A 17,598-nucleotide genomic window follows, 5' to 3' on the forward strand; every position below is an offset into this window, starting at 1 on the left:
GGGCTCCAAAGCCTTCTTTAACCCAGGTAGTTAGGGGTTAAACTCTCTTCCCTCTCTCCACCCCCTAATATATCTCTGCCTGGGCTGCTTCTACCTTTGGGTTCTGAGACTACTCCCCTGTTCCTACTCCTGCCCTCTACCCTATAGTCCCCTCTGGGCTCAGAAGGTGGTCAGCTTTGTCCCCTTCCTGAGGGAGGAGGGGAGCCTTACCTTCCCAACACTCCCAACACTCGAATGCTGTGTCCACGGCTTTGGAGGCTCAGCTAGTGCCTGGACTGTAGGGTGGCCCGTCTCCTTCTTCCTTTGCCCCAACAGTGAGGCTACCAGTGTCATCTGTTCCTTAAATGTCTGGCCCCCTGGGGGCAATTCCTTACTCAGGCTCTGCAGCTGTCTCAGCTAGATGGCACACTGCTTGGTTGTGGGGGGAGGGGGAGGGCAGTGGAGAAGGGAGGCGGGAAGCAAAGCTGGATCCAGGCTGGGGGAAACACTGAAGGCCAGGCGGGAAGGAGGCTGAGGGTGGCAGTCCAAAGGTACTTTTTCTGTTCCCTTGTGGTACAGGTTTTGGCTCTCACTGCTGCTGGGTGGGACCTCTCTGAGCTGAGGGGCTCAGGGTAGTGTGTGTGCACGGGCACACACTCAGGTACATGTGCATGCATAGTCCAGCAGGGCTCAGGGAGCAAAGCAACAGGTCTGTATTTTCCAGGGACTGGGACACGGTGAACTGGGGAGGGCCTCTGGGATCTGCTGCGTTGCTACACAAATCCAGGGGTTCCCATTCATGTTGCACTCCTATGTGTGGTTCATACACAGCCTGAGCATCTTTACAAGGCCACCCTGGGGAAGAACAGGGAAATGTTAGCTCTCCTTCCTCTTCCCACTTCAACAGCCCAATCTCCCTAATCTGGGTAGAAGAGTAGGAGGGCCCATCCTCCAGGGGTTGTGGGGAGGTCTCTGCTTGAGGGTGACTGGAGAGTATGGCCACCTCTTCTCAAGGACTTCTATCTGGGCTGCTTCAGCCACCTGTTGTTTTCTTTTCTTTTCTTTTTTTTGAGATGGAGTCTCTGTCACCCAGACTGGATGCAGTGGCACGATCTTGGCTCACTGCAACCTCTGCCTCCCAGGTTCAAGCGATTCTCCTGCCTCAGCCTCCTGAGTATCTGGGATTACAGGCGTGCACCGCTACGCCCGGCTAATTTTTGTATTTTTAGTAGAGATGGGGTTTCACCATGTTGGTCAGGCTGGTCTTGAACTCCTGACCTCATGATCTGCCACCCCTCGGCCTCCCAATGTGCTAGGATTACAGGCGTGAGCCACCGTGTCCAGCCCACCCTGTTGTTTTCTCATCATCTGTAGCACACCCCACATGCCTGGACCCTGGATCCCACCCAAGGCTCTGGCATCTTGTAAGGACTTGTTGGTCAGCACCCTTGCCCTGGACCCCTCCTTCTGCCCTGGGGTGACCCCCACCTGCCAGCAGTGGCATCATGGCTACTTTTGCTCCATCCCAGGGGGACAGGGGACAAGAATGGAGCAGGAGTGTCCAGGATGGCTCAGGATCTCAGCCCACATGCAGATTCCCTGGGCCCCTTGGGAGGAGCTACTCTGAGCCCAGGCCTTACAAGGGAAATTACTGGGCTGCAGCTGCTGTTGGGATCTGTGGAGCTAACATGGGATAAGAGTTTGGCCAACAGGGAGGGGCCTGGGTGTGACCTGAATGTCTCCTTGCCCTAGCCTTGGCTTCTCTGGCACATCTGTTGGAAATGGTGACCTGCTAGCCACCGTGCCTTCCTTGGAAGCCTTCCACACCTGTCCTTGAGGCTCCCCATGGCCCAGAGCATGTGTCAGGGCCAGGGCTGAGGCTGTGTGAGAATCCTGCAGAATGTTCCCAGTTTGGCTTTACAAATTTGGACTCGCTCCATACTCCCAGTCTCCACAAGGGGCTCCAGTGAGCAGAAGGGCCAAGCTCACTGTGCTCATGCTGGGGAGGGCCACAAAGACCCAAGTACAGGAAGGAAGGCAGTGGAGGGGAGAGGCAAATCACACAGACCCAGGAGGTTAGTTTTGCTCAAAATGCTCCGTTTATTGCTCTATTCAATGATCACGAGCGAATTATAAAAAGACACCAAATGTCTCTGTCTGCCGTGGGATAAATATTTAAAGTCAGCAATAAAAACACGTGGCTCCAAGATAACACATGTTGCCAAAGAGTCATGCATGCCCTCCTGATGGGCTCTCAACACACGCATGGACATGGGAACACACGCAGAGCAACACGCAGTGAGACTTCTGGGAAGGCTTTCCCACAGTGACACAGAAAAATGTCTCACACAGATCTGGGCTGAGTCCCCACCCAAACCTTGAGCTCCCCTCCCCTCCCCAACAGGGCCTAGATCCTCTGGGTTCTCCATGCCCCATCTGCCCCCTACCTTGCCAGTGCCTCACAGGCTGGGCACCCTCCTGAGAGCATCTGACACCCAGAGGCCACCCTGGCTGTGATGCCCACTCCAACCTAGAGAACTCTCCCTCAGCTGAAAGCTCTCTGGTGACCTTCTGGAGCTCCCCATGCCTAACTCCCGGTCATCTGCCTTTTGGGAGAAGTGCAGGTGAGGCCGAGGCAGGCAAGTCCGGTTGCTTAGGGGCTGGAGCTCATTACCCCTTCCTGGCCGAGGAGACACAGTGTCCGGTACAGAGAGCAGAGATGGATGGACAGACAGAACACATCGCAGCAGGACACAAAGTGTGGCACGGAAACATTCTGGATCAGGTATTGATGGAACCATCGTTAAAAACTGGGGCCCGGGGTCTGCGTGGTGTGGGTCAGGCCCTGGGGCCCCAGGCCTGGCCTGGCATGTCCCCTCCCGACCCTGCCCCCCACTCCCCAATATGTACAGTAGGAAGAGCAATGCTGGAGGGTAGGGGTCAGGCCAGGCTGACAGAGGACAGAGGGAGCTGACTGAAGGGGAGGAAGCGGGGAGCAGGCCCAGGACCCGAAGCAGGGCCCTGGGTGAGGGCCGAGACTCAGGCTGGGCAGTGCCCAGAGAACCTTGTAGGAGAAGCGCAGTCATTCTGGGGACTGGTGGGACAGCTGCTTTTCGTAGAGGCTCATGACGTGGTGCACAAACTGGTACTGCTCGCATGTCTGGATCATGCCGCCCCTGCCCGGCAGAGATGCACAGTGGGGGCAGGGTCGTGGAGGGATGGGCTGTGGGAGGGTGCCTCAAAAGCCATGGAGTAGCAATCACTTGCCAGGCCTTGTCCCTGCGCATCTTGGAGAGACCAACCCTTGCCAACCATTACCCTCTGCCCCTTCCTATCAGGGACACAGATGACATGTCCTACCACTTTCAGCCTCTGTCCTTTTGTCCACCAGCTCTGCTTTTCTTCCCTCTTCATCTGGCCCCCCACTGTCTGGATCCTGCCCCTCTACCCAGCTGTCCTCGCTACTCCTTGTCTGCCCATCAGTCCATGCCAGTGTTTTCCATCTGCCCCTCGGCACCCCCCCCCCCCATGCACATGTGGGTCTCTCCCTCTACCCCCTCGGGGCTCTAGCTCCCTTGTGTGTCCCCACTCCCACCCGTGGGCTGACCTGTCCTGACGGAGCTGGCACGTGGTCTTCAGGATGTCCACCACACCCTCCTGCCGCAGCTGCTGGCAGCAGATGCTGGTGGCAATGAAGCAGCCGGTCCTCCCAATCCCTGCACTGAGGGCCGAGGGGACCGGTGGGGTGAGGGGCAGGGCAGCCCAGCGGGTGGGGGGCTGCCCCGCTCCAGTGGCTGGCTGGGAGGACCCACCTGCAGTGGACGATGATGGGGGCACAGTGGGGCCCCTCCTGCTGGGCTGCCTCCTCCACCTCCCGCACCAGGTGCAGGAGTGGGGGGGCCCGGTCTGGGGTCTTCTGGTCGGGCCAGGATGTGAACCAGTAATGCTTCAGGCCTCGCTCCTCAGTCCCACTCTGTCGAGGAGACAGAGGCCCACCCCAGGTATGTGTGAACTCTTTCAGCTCACAAACCAGCCCAGAGATAGAGATGGGATGGAAGGAGGAAGAACACAGGAAGCACACAGAGAGTGGGACCCCTTCACCCTTCCATCTAGGCCACATTGCCCAGTGGTACCAGACACAGACCCAAAGCCAGCTTGGTTTTGGGGGTTGGTCAGCAGCGTTGGCATGGATCTTGCCTTTGGTCCTGCCCCAACAACTTCAGGATCATCCAAGAGGGGCCAAGAGCCCCTTCTCCAATTTATTACTATCTCCAGGGTTCCTTATCTTAACAAATGGTCCCCCAGTCATCCCTTTGTCACATAACCCAGCCCCGGGATTCTTCTTCGCCTCTTGCTGTGCCTCGCCTGCGACTGCGTGACTCGCCTCTATCTTAGTGCTGCAATTAGTGCTGCAAGTTTTACCACCTCTTCACACTCCCCGCTTCACTGCCACCTTGACCTTTATCATTGCTCGAGTGTGGGAGATTTCTGCCTCATCCCCAACTGTCTCAGATCCACAGAGTCAAAATAGTCTGTGTACAACACACATCTGGACATGCTGCTCTCCTGCTGAAAACCTGTGGCTTTGGACTGAATGTGTGTGTCCCCTTAAGTTCACATGTTGAAACCAAATCCCAACATGGTGGTATTTGAAGGGAGGGCCTTTGCGAGGTGATGAAGTCATGAGAACGGAGCCCTCACGAATGGGATCAGTGCTCTTACAAAAGGAGCTTTCACTCCTTCTGCCACGTGAGGACATGACCCTGGAAGTGGGTCGTCACGGTGCCTTGATCTTGGACTTCCCAGTCTCCAGAACTGTGAAAAATAAACCTGTTGCGTACAAGCTACCTGGTCTATGGTATTTTGTTATAGCAGCCTGAGCAGACCACAACATCCTTCAATGTCTCTCACTGCTCTCAGAATAAGACCCACTCTCCTCAGTCCTTCACCTGGCTAGGAAGACAACTGCTACAGGGCCTGCCCTTCCAGACACACCTCCTGCCCCTGCGTACTTGTACTCAATGCTCCCACACTCCAAAAGGTTTGTAGGTAAAATCTCAGCAGCACACACAAACACATGTGCACACACACATGCACACAAGTGTTCCATCTTCCATGTCCTTACTTTTATTTTTTTCTCACTGGGAATGTTCTCCTGACTTGTTTGCCCCTGGCCAACTCTTACTTATCCTTCAAGACCCCATTCAGCACCACCACGTACAGGAAGCCCTCCCTGAGCACATTAGATGGCAGAGTGTCCTTCTTTTATACATATATATATATACACACACACCTATATATATTTATATTTTATATATATTATATTTTATATATTATATATTTATATTATATATATTTTATATATAGGTATAATAGGATATGTATATCATATATACATACATATATGATATACATATCCTATATTCATCCAGTATAACATCATATGATATACATATCCTATATTCTATATACCTATCTCTAGCTCAGTACTTACCATCTTATACAATGCTTCTCAAGGAAAGAGTCCAAGCTTTGGGAAGCTCTGTGTTCACAGTATCCAACCCAGAACCAAGCTCAGGCCAGGTGCTTGTAATGTCTTATGGACAAAAGTAAATTCCCTCAAACTCCAAGATGCCCTGGTTCTTCCCTCATCATCTCCATGGCATTGAGAAGGTGAGCAGCCCTGCCTCATCTCAGCCTGTCTTTCTGGGGAATTTCTACTCAGGAAGCCATTTTCTCAAGTCCTGAGTTACCTGGCTGTGACAGTGACCACTACTTCTGCTCTTCACTTCCTGGCCCTTCATGCCCTCCAACAAGACCTGGATCTTAGAGCTGCTTGTGGGGGCACTGCTCTTGGGGGCTGAGATGCTCTCGACACCCTACCTAGCCCCTATTCAGTGGGAGAGGGAACAGCTCAGAGGGCCAAGTCTCTGGTCTTGTGCTCAGTAACCCCTGTGGCTGTCAGCATCAATGAACTTCCTTGGCTGCTCCTGGATAGGGCATCAGCTTCCTGATGCCTGGTTCACCTCTTCCAGGCTTTGGGGTTATTACAGCCTTCCCTAAACATGGGTCTTATTTCTCACAAACAGAATCCACTAATCCCGATTTCAAAGGAACAGTCTCCTCTATTATGCTGATCCTGGAGGAAGCACAACTTCAGGGTGGGAGGATACCTTCTCCCACTCTTCTGGGCTGTTTTTTATTGCTCATATTTTGTGTGTCTTCCTTTTTCTTGCTGTTTTCTGTAACCACAGCCCCCTCTACAACCCCAGCGCAGTAAAGAGTGCCTGCCCTCTTGTGGACAGATTGGGCACTACAGGCCAGAAGCCCAGGATCCCAGGTGAAGAGCTGTTTCTAGGGAGGATCTCAAAGTCATGATGAACCCTCAATTATAAGCACAGTGCTGGAGGCTGCTGAAGTCCCCTCATCCAGACAGTCCTGGCCTTGGGTACATTTGAAGCATAGCTAGAATGCATTATGAATGACAGAGTAGAGAGACAGAGAGAGCCCAACAGCATGAAATGTAACTGAGGACTGGGAAATGCAAGGGGTTTGATTCTACCTCTGGCCCCCAAGTCCATTCACCTCTCACTCATCCGTAATTATCAGAAAATCTGGGAGTGACACTGGCTTTTATGTCAGTTACAGTGGACTTGGGGGACCTGTTCTCTGTGGAGTCCCCAGTTAAGCCCCTACACTCATCCTCAGCTTCACCCAGCCCTGCCCCAGGCCTCACCTTGAGGGAGATGAGTCGCAGCCGGTAATCCTCCGTGTGAATGACTTTCTGCACAGTGATCTCAACACCGTCGTACACCACCTGCTCCTCCGGCCAATACTCGGTGCATTTCTGCAGGGGCCCAGATCAGGCTGCCATACAATCCTGTTCCCTTCCCACACTCTCTACAACACTCTTCAGGGCCAGCGGAGAGATACACAAGGGCAACAGGGTTGCTGCTACAGAGTGTTGGGTTCAAATCTCAGCTGCAAACTCTATAAGCTACTTCCCTTTCCTGAGTCTCAGTTTCTTCCTCTGGAAAACAGAAGTGCTACCCATCTGAAGGACTTTTATGGAGATTCGGTTAAATGGGCCCTTATGGGTACAGGAGTAGCCAACATCTGTCCTGGCAGGCTGGGAGGCAGCAGAGTGCTGTGTTTAAGGTCACGGGCACTGGAAGTGGAGAGGCCACCTCCAGGCATGCCTCTATCTGTGAAGCCCGGGGCAAATGACTTAACCTTACCGAGCCTCACATCTCCTCATCTTGGCAGCAGAGTGAACACCGCCGACCTCTTGAGATTGTCGTAAAGATTAATTTGAGAACAAGATACTTAGTGTAGGGCGCAATGTAGCAGACACTTAGAATGGGGACGGGGGTCCCTACCTCATTCATCTCCTCGATGTTGGTGATCATGACAATGATGGGCGTGTGCTCCTGCCACACCATGCGCCAGAAGTCGGCGACCGTGCTGACGATGGGTCCCTGAGTGGCGATGTACACCTTCTCCTCCCCACCATAGCCCTGCGGCCAGCCAAGTCCAGGCTGTCAGGGTCAGAGGCAGTGCTCCCAGGACCCCATCCCCACACTCAGGCTCTTCACAGGAGCTGGCAGGAGCCAGACTGGTGTAGGGACAAGGCTGGAGGATGGATCCCATCGACTCAGGCCTCCCCTTGAGCAAGAGGCCGTCAGGGTGGGAATACGTACCCGGATGTAGTTGGCATTGATGTAGGAACTCAGAGGGTCGTCAGGGTCTGGTGAGGTCAGACACACTCTGCTGTGAGGGTCTGGGGTGGTGGGAGACAAGTAAGGCTGGAAACTGGGCCCTCTGGTGCAGGGCCCACTTGCTCTGGCCTATTCCAGCATACCCACATTTCTTCTGCAACCTTAGCAGTTCTTCCTTCCCTTGCCCAGCAGCAAAACATTGACCCATTCATGGTTCATTTTGCAGGTGAGGACTCAAGATGAGGAGGAGGGTGGAGAGAGAGGGGGGGTCCCCGGGTCTCTACCTCTGTCTCTATCCTTAGCCTGTGCCTCTTAAGTTGCCCTATACTCACTGCATCTTAGCTTCTGGAGAGGAGACAGCTAAGTCAAGAATGGAATTACCTAGGGAAATTCCTGTACAGATCTTGTTCAGCAAGAGACAGCTAGCTTGAGTACACACTGTCATTGACTTGCTGTGTAGGCTTGTAAAACACATGGCCTTTCTAAGCCTCAGTTTTCCTATCTGTCAAATGGAGGCAAAGATGCCTACTTGCTTGGGCTCTTGGGAAGATGAATGAGGAAAGAGATGTGAAAGTTCTGTATAAACTGTAAAGTGCTTTATAAATATAAAGGGCTGTTAAGATTCGGGAGTAGAAAGTTAAGGGAGGCTATTAACATGAAAACGATAGTCTCCTCTATCTGGATTAAGACTGTAGGGTCGGCCGGGCGCGGTGGCTCACGCCTGTAATCCCAGCACTTTGGGAGGCCGAGGCGGGCGGATCACGAGGTCAGGAGATCGAGACCATCCCGGCTAACACGGTGAAACCCCGTCTCTACTAAAAATACAAAAAAAAATTAGCCGGGCGTGGTAGTGGGCGCCTGTAGTCCCAGCTACTCGGGAGGCTGAGGAAGGAGAATGGCGTGAACCCGGGAGGTGGAACTTGCAGTGAGCCGAGATCGCGCCACTGCACTCCAGCCTGGGCGACAAAGCAAGACTCCGTCTCAAAAAAAAAAAAAAAAAAAAAAAAAGACTGTAGGGTCTTAGCCTCATGTCCACATATGCAAAAAGGTTTTTTTTTTCCTTTCAATTTATTCACATGTCAAATCCCATAGTTAAAAGGGTCTCTGTCACTCAGCTGGAGTGCAGTGGCACGATTATGGCTCGCTGCTGCCTCAAACTCCTGGGCCCAAGTGATCCTCCTGCTTCAACCTCCTGAGTAAGCAGGACTACAGCCATGTGCCACTGCACCTGGCTAAATTTATTTTTTTATTTTTATTTATTTATTTTGGTAGAGATGAGGTCTTGCTATGTTGACTAGGTTGGTCTCCAATTCCTGGCTCAAGTGATCCTCCTACCTCGGCCTCTCAATGTGCTGGGGTTATAGGCATAAGCCACTGTGCCTAGCCCCCACTCTGCTCTTCTTCCTGGAGTAGATTTTGTTTTGTTCCAGCTACAGCCTCCCTGCATTGACTATTCTGTCAGCCTGCAGAGGCCAAGACTGAGGTTGTATGGGGTAAGGGGGAAGCTGGCTGGGGCCCCAGATTCCTGGGTTCTGGTTTAGTTTTGTCATCAGCCCATTTGTCCAGGACTCAGTTTCTTTCCTATAATAGGGAGGACTGGACTAAAGGCACTTCCAGTGTGCACATTAGGAGGCTCTCACAGGCAGTATAGGGGAGTCATTAAAAGCCTACACCACTGAGCCAGAGAGGCTAGGTTCAAATCCTGATTCTGACTTACTAGCAGTGTCAACATGGACAATTTACTTTATTTCCCTGTGCCTTATCTGTAATCTGGGGATGGTCATTCCACAATGACCTTGCTTATCTTGTAAAGGAGTTAACTTTAACAACTAGAGTCCTTATGCCAGTAACTAGGACCAACACAAAGTATCGGTTGCTGTTATTCCTGACATTATTACAAGTTCCACAAGTTAAAGGATAAAAAGAAGGATCCTAAACCCAGTAGGAGAAATTGGGGAGGTAAAGGGCACAAGCTTCGCCTCTTTAGCCCAACCCCACTGTCTAAGGTTTTGGCAGGTGATTTGGGGCAGTTCTTGTGAAGAGGGGGTGTAGAGGGTGGCAGGGATGGAGAGGAGAGAGGGTAAGCGGGAGGGGGGCTTTTGGGGGACCTGCAGCAGACAGGGGCAGGAAGCTCTGTATGGGCCATCTCCCTTCTCCTTGTCTGCAGGCAATGCTGTTCTGTCAGATTCATGTGCACAGTGCAGGGTAGGGAGTGGTGAGTGGTGAGGCTGGAGAGGAACCAGGCCACAAAGGGTCTTATAAACCAGGCTTAGAAAGCTGGATTTAGGCCGGGCGTGGTGGCTCAAGCCTGTAAGCCCAGCACTTTGGGAGGCTGAGGTGGGTGGATCACTTGAGGTCAGGAGTTGGAGACTAGCCTGGCCAAACACAGTCAAACCCTGTTTCTACTAAAAATACAAAAATTAGCCAGAAATTGCTTGAACCCAGGAGGCAGAGGTTGCAGTGAGCCGAGACTGTGCCACTGCACTCCAGGCTGGGCAGCAGAGTGAGACTCTGTCTCAAAAAAAAAAAAAAAAAAAAAAAAAAAAAAAGAAAGCTGGACTTAAACCTGAGGATTACAAGGGTGACAACAATGATGGCATTTAAGGAAGAGAATGACACAATTAGATTTGTTTTGCCTCATTTTGGTGACAATGGTAGAAGATGGAGAGGAGAGTGTGGAAGCCAGAAGACCAGTTAGAGGTTTACTGCAATGATCCAAGTAAGAAGCGTCAAGGATCACAGGGCTGTCCAGCCTGGCACGGCTCCAGGGGGCACTTATGTCAATGTAGTCTATGTAAATGGTGTCCCCTGGAATTGGACAACATGAAAGCCCTAACCTCAAAAACATCATTTGGCAGTGAGGCTGGAGAAGAGGATGTAGATTTGAGAGATATTATTCATTCATTCATTCAAATAGGTGCAGACCCCGGCATGGTGGCTCATGCCTATAATCCCAGCACTTTGGGAGGCCGAAGCAGGCGAGGACAGCTTGAGGCCAGAAGTTTGAGACCAGCCTGGTCAACAGAGCAAGACCTCCATCTCTACAAAAATTAAAACAATCCAAATAGGTGCAGAATGTCTACCATGTGCCAGGCAGCACTGCTTTGATGCTTGGGACATGGCGGAGAAGGGGACAGAAATTGCTCCCAGCATCTCAATGCTGCCTGTGGGTTACTGTTCACTCTGACTGTAACTGTGCATGCACCTCTCTCCCTGGCTAGGCTGGAAGCTCCTTGTGCACAGAGTCTGTGTCCTATTTACGTCTAAATCCTCAGCCCGTGGGGCAGGAGCCGAGGAAATGTGTGCCCAGTGAATGAGAGAACAAACCTCAGCGTGTCCTGGATCTCAGAGGCAGCCTCTGCTCAGCCTCACCTGCCCTCTGCACCCCCCAACCCAGTCTCTGAGGGCACAGGCTCCATTCTTGCTGGACACAGACACGATTCTTTATTGCGCTCGAGGGCCTGGAGGCTCAGGGCATGGTTGGAGGCAGCTCAAGCCTCTTGGAATGCAGCGGGGACTGCATCTGCATGGAATCCTAGTCTGCTCCCACCTTCCCCCAGTGGCCATTCTGAGCAGCCAGCAAAGTCCAAGGTTCTAGGATACTCGAGTCCTTCCCTCCAGGTAGGGCTGGGATCGGGGAGGGCAAGACGAGGGAAGAGGTGAGCATCCCTGAATAATGCATCCTGGCCTTAAATGGCTCTTTGTTTAACCGGAACTACCTAGAGACTGTGTAACCATAGCAACTACAAGTCGATATTTTAAAAGTTAAAAATAAGTCATGACATCTTACATGTTGTTGGAGATGCTGATGGCAAAACTGCTTTTTAAAAGCCTCGCTACTCCACAAACTGAATGGAGTAGGTTTACGGGGATTCACTTTCAACAAGTCAACGCCCAAGCTAGCCCTGGGGCCTGGGGTCAGAACTTGGCGAGGGTGGCAGGCTCATCGAGGCTTGATAAAAGTTATCTGAAAATGATACCCCAGGGCTGAAAGAGGAGCATCAGGTCACCTGGTCTAACTGCCCCCAAAGGAGGAAAACCCCTTTCAGACCTTCTAGGGGACTGCTCATGCCGCCTCACTTGAATACATTGAGTAATGGGGAGCTCACTCCCTGACAGAGACAACTCATTTGCCTGTGGGAGTGGATGTCCCTGTTAGAGGGCTTACAATTCGACCACACTCCACACAGTGTAGACAGAGAGCCTGACTCTGGGATCACAGAGGCCCAGGTCTGAAATTCAGCTCTGCACTTCCTAGCTGTGGGACTGCAGGTGAGCCACTTAACCTCTCTAAGCCTTAACTTCCTTTCCTTAAAATCTGCCCACTCTGAAGAGAGTTTCGGTTACCACAGTGTGGCTAGGAACTGCTGTCATTACCACCCTTTCTCTCTGGGTTTCTAGAGGGCCCAGCACAACATGTGGCCAGGCAGGGCAAAGGACCAGAGAGTGCTGTGCGAGGAAATGTACTCGCCTCTGGCCTCACCAGGGCAGCGCTTCCCTTCAGCCAGCAACCCCCAGCCCTCTGTCCCACTTCCTCCAGTGATGAGTGTCCTGTCACCCCTGGAGGCCCAGGTGAGGGTCCTCCTCAGGGTGAGGGGATCCCCAGGTGAAGCTGAGCCTGCCCCCATCCCTCTGGGGCAGTGAGTACTCACTGGGAAGTATGGTTTTGTACCGGTTCTTCCGCACCAGCCCAGGGATGTCGTACTCTTTCGGATCCACAAAGTTCATGGGGATTTCCTGTGGAAGGAGGACACGGGGTGTGAGCAGCTATGGGCCCTCACAGATGTTTGAATCCAGGGGCTGCTGTGCCCCCAACTCCTAGCCCAGGGGCTGGCTTGAGTGCACGCATTCATTCAACAAACATTTACTATGAAGAGAGTTAGTGCTCACGACGCATTCAGAACAGTGCCTGGCACATGCTGAGTGTGTAATAAATATGATAATGACTATTGTTTATGGACAGCCAACCTGCCATATATAGACAGTCAATAAATAGCTGATGAATGAAGAAAAAGACAAAAAGTGACCTGGCCAATGGCTGCCTTCTTCCACGCTCCCTGGGCAGCATTCCTCCCTGGGCATCCCTATCTCGGGACCTAGGTTCCTGCTGCTTGCTCTGTGGTAACACACACCCCATCCTCATCTCATGTCCCGCCTCCTCTGAGAAGCCTTCCCTGATTCTCCAGAAGGAGAGAAGCCTCCTTCTGAGATCCCAGGAATATCTGCACCTCCCAACCACTGTCTGTGTCCAGAGCTCTGAGTCTGAACTTCTCTCCTGGCATGTGAGGGCTTCTTGAATCTGGCCTCTCTTTACTTCCAGTTAGGCCTGTTTCTCCCCTGTTGTTAATCTGCTGTTCTCAGTCCTGCCTCTGAGTCTGAGCTTGTGACGTTCTGCCTCCTGAGGGAGGTCTCCCCTATCCCCCTCTCTCCAAGTTGTTCCCACCTTTTAAAGTTCACCTCTGCCTGGGCGCGGTGGCTCACGCCTGTAATCTCAGCACTTTGGGAGGCCGAGGCAGGCGGATCACAAAGTCAGGAGTTTGAGACCACCCTGGCCAACATGTTGAAACCCCGTCTCTAATAAGAATACAAAAATTAGTTGGACCTGGTGGCGGGCCCCTGTAATCCCAGCTACTAGGGAGGCTGAGGCAGGAGAATCGCTTGGAACTGGGAGGCGGAGGTTGCAGTGAGACAAGATCGCACCACTGCACTCCAGCCTGGGCAACAAGAGTGAAACTCTGTCTCAAAAAAAAAAAAAAAAAAAAAGTTCACCTATGAGTCTGTCTCCTCCTGACATCCTCCGGGATGACTCTCCATGCCTCTTGCCTCTGCATTTCCTTCCAGTCTGTCCACCAGCTTAGCCCCTGACTGCACCTAACTTCACACTGTTCATTGTTTTTGGACACATTAAGTATGGGCTTTGTAAAATGAGGATCATCACACTTTCCAGGATTGTGAAAATCAAAATAAAAATACAACACGTGCAAAACTGCCCCCAGAGTGGGTGCTCAGGCCACGCTCCTTCCTCAACAAAGACCCACTGGACAGGAAATGAGGTAGAGGATGTGATTCTTTCTCGAAGGGGAGATGATGGCAGTGGGAGCTCAGAGAAGGAGCTGAGGCTGGGGTGGTTGAGGAAGGCTTTCTAGAGGCATCTGGAGTGAGTTATGATGTGAGCAAAGGCACGGCAGGAGAAAGGCACAGGCAAGGCTGGCCCAGTTTGAAGTGGACAGTCCCTGCAGGGGTGGGGCATGGGGCATAAGGCTGGAAAAGGAGGCTGGGGCCACACGAGGTAAGGGGTGCTGATGGTGTATGCAGGTGGTACCAAGTTCTGGAGAACTTGGAGCAGCAGATCAGATGATGATGGAGGTCTTCTCACAGGGGAGAGCTACCCGGTCCAGACAGGCCCAGGGCGGAGGCCAAAGGAAGGGAGCTATGAGGGAGGAGGCACCTGCTTCTGTACCCCTCTGGCTTCTACCAGGAGGAACTCACCCCAGATACTCTTGGCCTCTCGCCTTTTCCTGCTCACAGAAGTGAGGAGTAACCTGTTTGGTGAATTTGGTTGAGGAATGGAGCTTTGGAGCCTCAGCCCCTTCCTTCCTCCTCCTCTCAGGGCCCTCCTGCCAGGAAAGAATTATAGGGGTGCCCCCATGCAGCAAGGTCCGAGATGTGCCGGCACCCCTGTGGAGGGTGGAAAGTGCATCTAATTCTGGGTCTCAGTATCGGGAGGCTCACTCTTGCTGTACCCTGCTAAGCCGCATTTCCAACCTGTATTTTATTGACAACAAAGGTGATATTGTAATCTCCTATGCCTTAGCTCTTAACTGGCTGAGCACTCAGGCAGGTAAACAGGGGTGCCATTTATTGAGCCCCTCAAAGTCCAACAGAAGGCAGCTGGAGGCTGCTGCAGAAGCCAGGGTGGAGGTGATTAGGACCTAAGCTAGGGCCCCAGGGGTGGTAACGAGGGGAGGCCACCAGAGAGATTTCAAAGGCAGAAGAACAATGCTCGGCAGGAGGAAAGTGGGAAAACAGAAGAGTTAGAAGTGAAGGTTCTCTGTGGCTTTCAGAGCACAGCACTGGGCAATAAAGACCTAGCATCGTCACTGAACCTCCATCACCTGGCTGGGTGCTCTGCACATGTTATAAGTCTCTTTAATCTTTGCAACAATTCTATTATTTTCATCCCCATTTTCCAGATGAGGAAACTGAAGCTCAGAGGGAAAGCAGCTTGCCCAAGATGGTGGGAGAGCTGATAATAAAGTGATACTAATCTACTGCAGATGCTGAGTTCCAGGCACCACGCTCCACCACCTGGGCAGGTGGATGATTGACATGGGTCTGCACACAGTGGGGCAATCGGCTCAAGGGAACTCACAAAGAATTCCGCCTGCAGCAGGAAAGGGTCCAGGGCCTTTTCATGAAGCTCTTCTGCTTGGAGGACACGGGAGGCGCTGAGCAGGTACTCGCGGGCGGACTCCTCACGTGGGGACATGAGATAGCCAAAGCCCTCCTCGTTGCAGCCCGGAGTGCACATGTCCAGGGTCAGGGAGACATTGGAACCCCTCCTGGAAGGACCAGGAAAGGGAGTGTGAGTCTCAGGGGCAGAGGGACGGGCATGAGCTGGGGTCTCCAGGGGTGGGAAAATGAGGGAGGGAGAGATCAGCTGGGAACAGGGTGGGGTTGAGGAAGAGGAGTGGGAGTGTGACAAGACCCCCTGACAAAGAAGCGTGAATCTCAGCCCTGAGGCATTGGCCTGACTCCCTATCTCCTGCCTCCTGCAGTGGAGATGTTAACTTAGTGGGGATTTGGGGCTCCAGTTCTAAAAGTTCCATCCAAAGCTACCCCAACATGGCCTTACCCTGGACTCTGCTCCATCACCGCTGGAGGAAGTTCTACCCTGTGGTCCCCAGGAAGCTCAGAGAGGGGACACCTGCCTGAAGCACAGAAGCAGGGCTTGGGCCCGAGAGGATGGCTCCAGACCCTCCCCACTGCAGTCCCGGGCCCAACAGCCCTGGGATGAGGCTGCTGGTGAGTCAAGGACATATTGTCCAGGAGAGGCCAGGACCCCCACTGTCAGGAAGGAGGGAGTCCCAGGAGCAGCACGGTGGCCGCAAGGATGTCTACAATGGGCAAACTCTACTATACTCAGAGTCTCAGACCACAGGACAGGATGGGGCTTCATTACATAGAAAGAGAAACTGAGTCCCCATGAAGGGCCAAGAGTCGTCCAGGCTCTCCCAGTAAGGGGGTGGCAGAGCTGAAACAAAAGGCTAGGTTTCCTGACTCCACACCCAGTGTTCTTCCGGTGACATCACATGGGGAACTCAAATTTGGTGTGATCTGGCTCACCCACCTAGACTCTGAAAAGAGGGTGTCTACACTTCTCAAAGTGTGCTCTGTGGAACACTATGAGCTACCCTATAAAAACAGGTTCTAATTGAGTACCCAGGTACATAAAGATGGCAACAACAGAAACTGGGGACTACTAGAGGAGGGAGGGAGAGAGGCGGGCAAGGGTTGAAAAACTAACTGCTGGGTACTACGTTCAGTACCTGGGTGATGGGATCATTTGTACCCCAAACCTCGGCATTATGCAATATGCTCAGGTAACAACACTGCACATGCACCCCCTCAATCCAAAATAAAAGTAAAACAAAAAAATAGAGTTCCGTGGTCAAGTGACTTTGGGAAATGCCACATACTGCCCCCTTGCTGATTTACAATGAACATAAGCATGTTAAAGGCCCTGACAAGTCCTGCAGCAAAGAAAACCACCCAAACTTACTTGAGCATGGGAGGGTGTGCGTGAACATGTGTACACCTATGTGTGCGTGTGCAGTAACAGTATTTCTCAGCATTCATCTTGGGGCACTTTGATCTCTATGAATGACCTGGATAGCACATGTCTACACTGGCTAAGCTATGAGGCCAGCTCTGCCCTGGGTACCGGGAGTCAGAGTCAGGCATCCACTCTTCTGATCAGGAGCTAAGAGCTCAAGGGCCCATGGAGCCCACCCCTCCTCCACCCCTCCCACCTCTCCTGCAGACCCATGGACTTGACGGTGAGCGAGGTGGGGTCAGCCTCAGGCTTGATGTCCATCACACAATCAAACACAGGAGTCTCGGGCACTGGGTCGAGGTCCAGGAAGTCATCCTCAATCTTCTCCTCCATCCACTCTGAGTAGGTGAAGGAGGGCTGGCGGCTCACTGACTGGCGCCTGTCCTCAGGGGGCAGTGGGGTGGGTGGCTCTGGGGGTGTCCTCAGGAGGTGCCACACCTGGTTGGGGTGTACAGCGTCACGGATCTGGGACCATGCTGGCTGCCCCCCGTGTTCCTGGAGTGCCCATGGGATTGACGCCCCCCCACTCCCTCAATGTGTCTAGAGCAGCCCTGCTCTCCTGGGAGTTGTCCACAAGGCGCTGCCCCTGGCCTCGATGGGAGGCTCCATGCCTACTCTCCTTCCCTGCCCCTCCCTCTCCCAGCTCTCTGTTTCTTGTGGCTTCAGGCCTTCTCAGTGGGGCTTGGGAGTTCCTACACCAGTCTTCTCCCTGTCTCATCCCCTTTCCTTAGCCCAGATCACTGCAAACCAATTTTTGGAAAGAAGGAGGCTCTTGCCCCAGGCTGGCACACTTGTGCAAAGAGATAGGTATCCCTCCTTGCCCCACCCAGAATGTCCAGCCTGTAAGTCAGATGGGAGCTGGCAGAAATCCAGGCCTCAAGGTCAGAGGAGGACAGCCTTGAGGTTGGGGTCAGGAGGCGCCTTACCAGGGTGGTAACGAGGACCAGGCCCACGGACAGAAAGACCAGCAGCAGACTGGGGACTCCCCACGTCCCAGAGTCAAGCCAGGCCTGGGGAACATCAGATAAACAGGTCAGGGTGGTGGTGGGGGCAGAGTTCTCAGCT

General features: G+C 52.8%; 1 protein-coding gene across 3 annotated transcripts in view; it reads right to left on the reverse strand.

Moving 5' to 3' along the window:
• Window positions 1-2,055: 2,055 nt before the first annotated feature.
• PTPN5 (protein tyrosine phosphatase non-receptor type 5) overlaps window positions 2,056-17,598 on the reverse strand; it is a 63,103-nt gene continuing 47,560 nt past the window's right edge. For all 3 annotated transcript variants that reach the window (XM_004050804.4, XM_019037276.4, XM_004050806.5), the window contains 10 exons: window positions 17,460-17,543; window positions 16,730-16,971; window positions 15,070-15,259; window positions 12,350-12,434; window positions 7,680-7,759; window positions 7,359-7,496; window positions 6,716-6,826; window positions 3,792-3,952; window positions 3,587-3,700; window positions 2,056-3,155 (listed from right to left, as the gene is read on the reverse strand). In XM_004050804.4, coding sequence (XP_004050852.3) covers window positions 3,062-3,155; window positions 3,587-3,700; window positions 3,792-3,952; window positions 6,716-6,826; window positions 7,359-7,496; window positions 7,680-7,759; window positions 12,350-12,434; window positions 15,070-15,259; window positions 16,730-16,971; window positions 17,460-17,543 — 1,299 coding nt within the window. In that variant the 3' untranslated portion in view covers window positions 2,056-3,061. The remainder of the gene's footprint in view (window positions 3,156-3,586; window positions 3,701-3,791; window positions 3,953-6,715; window positions 6,827-7,358; window positions 7,497-7,679; window positions 7,760-12,349; window positions 12,435-15,069; window positions 15,260-16,729; window positions 16,972-17,459; window positions 17,544-17,598) is intronic.

This window comes from Gorilla gorilla, chromosome 9 (genome assembly GCF_029281585.2).
Source record: "Gorilla gorilla gorilla isolate KB3781 chromosome 9, NHGRI_mGorGor1-v2.1_pri, whole genome shotgun sequence".
Classification (NCBI taxonomy): domain Eukaryota; kingdom Metazoa; phylum Chordata; class Mammalia; order Primates; family Hominidae; genus Gorilla; species Gorilla gorilla.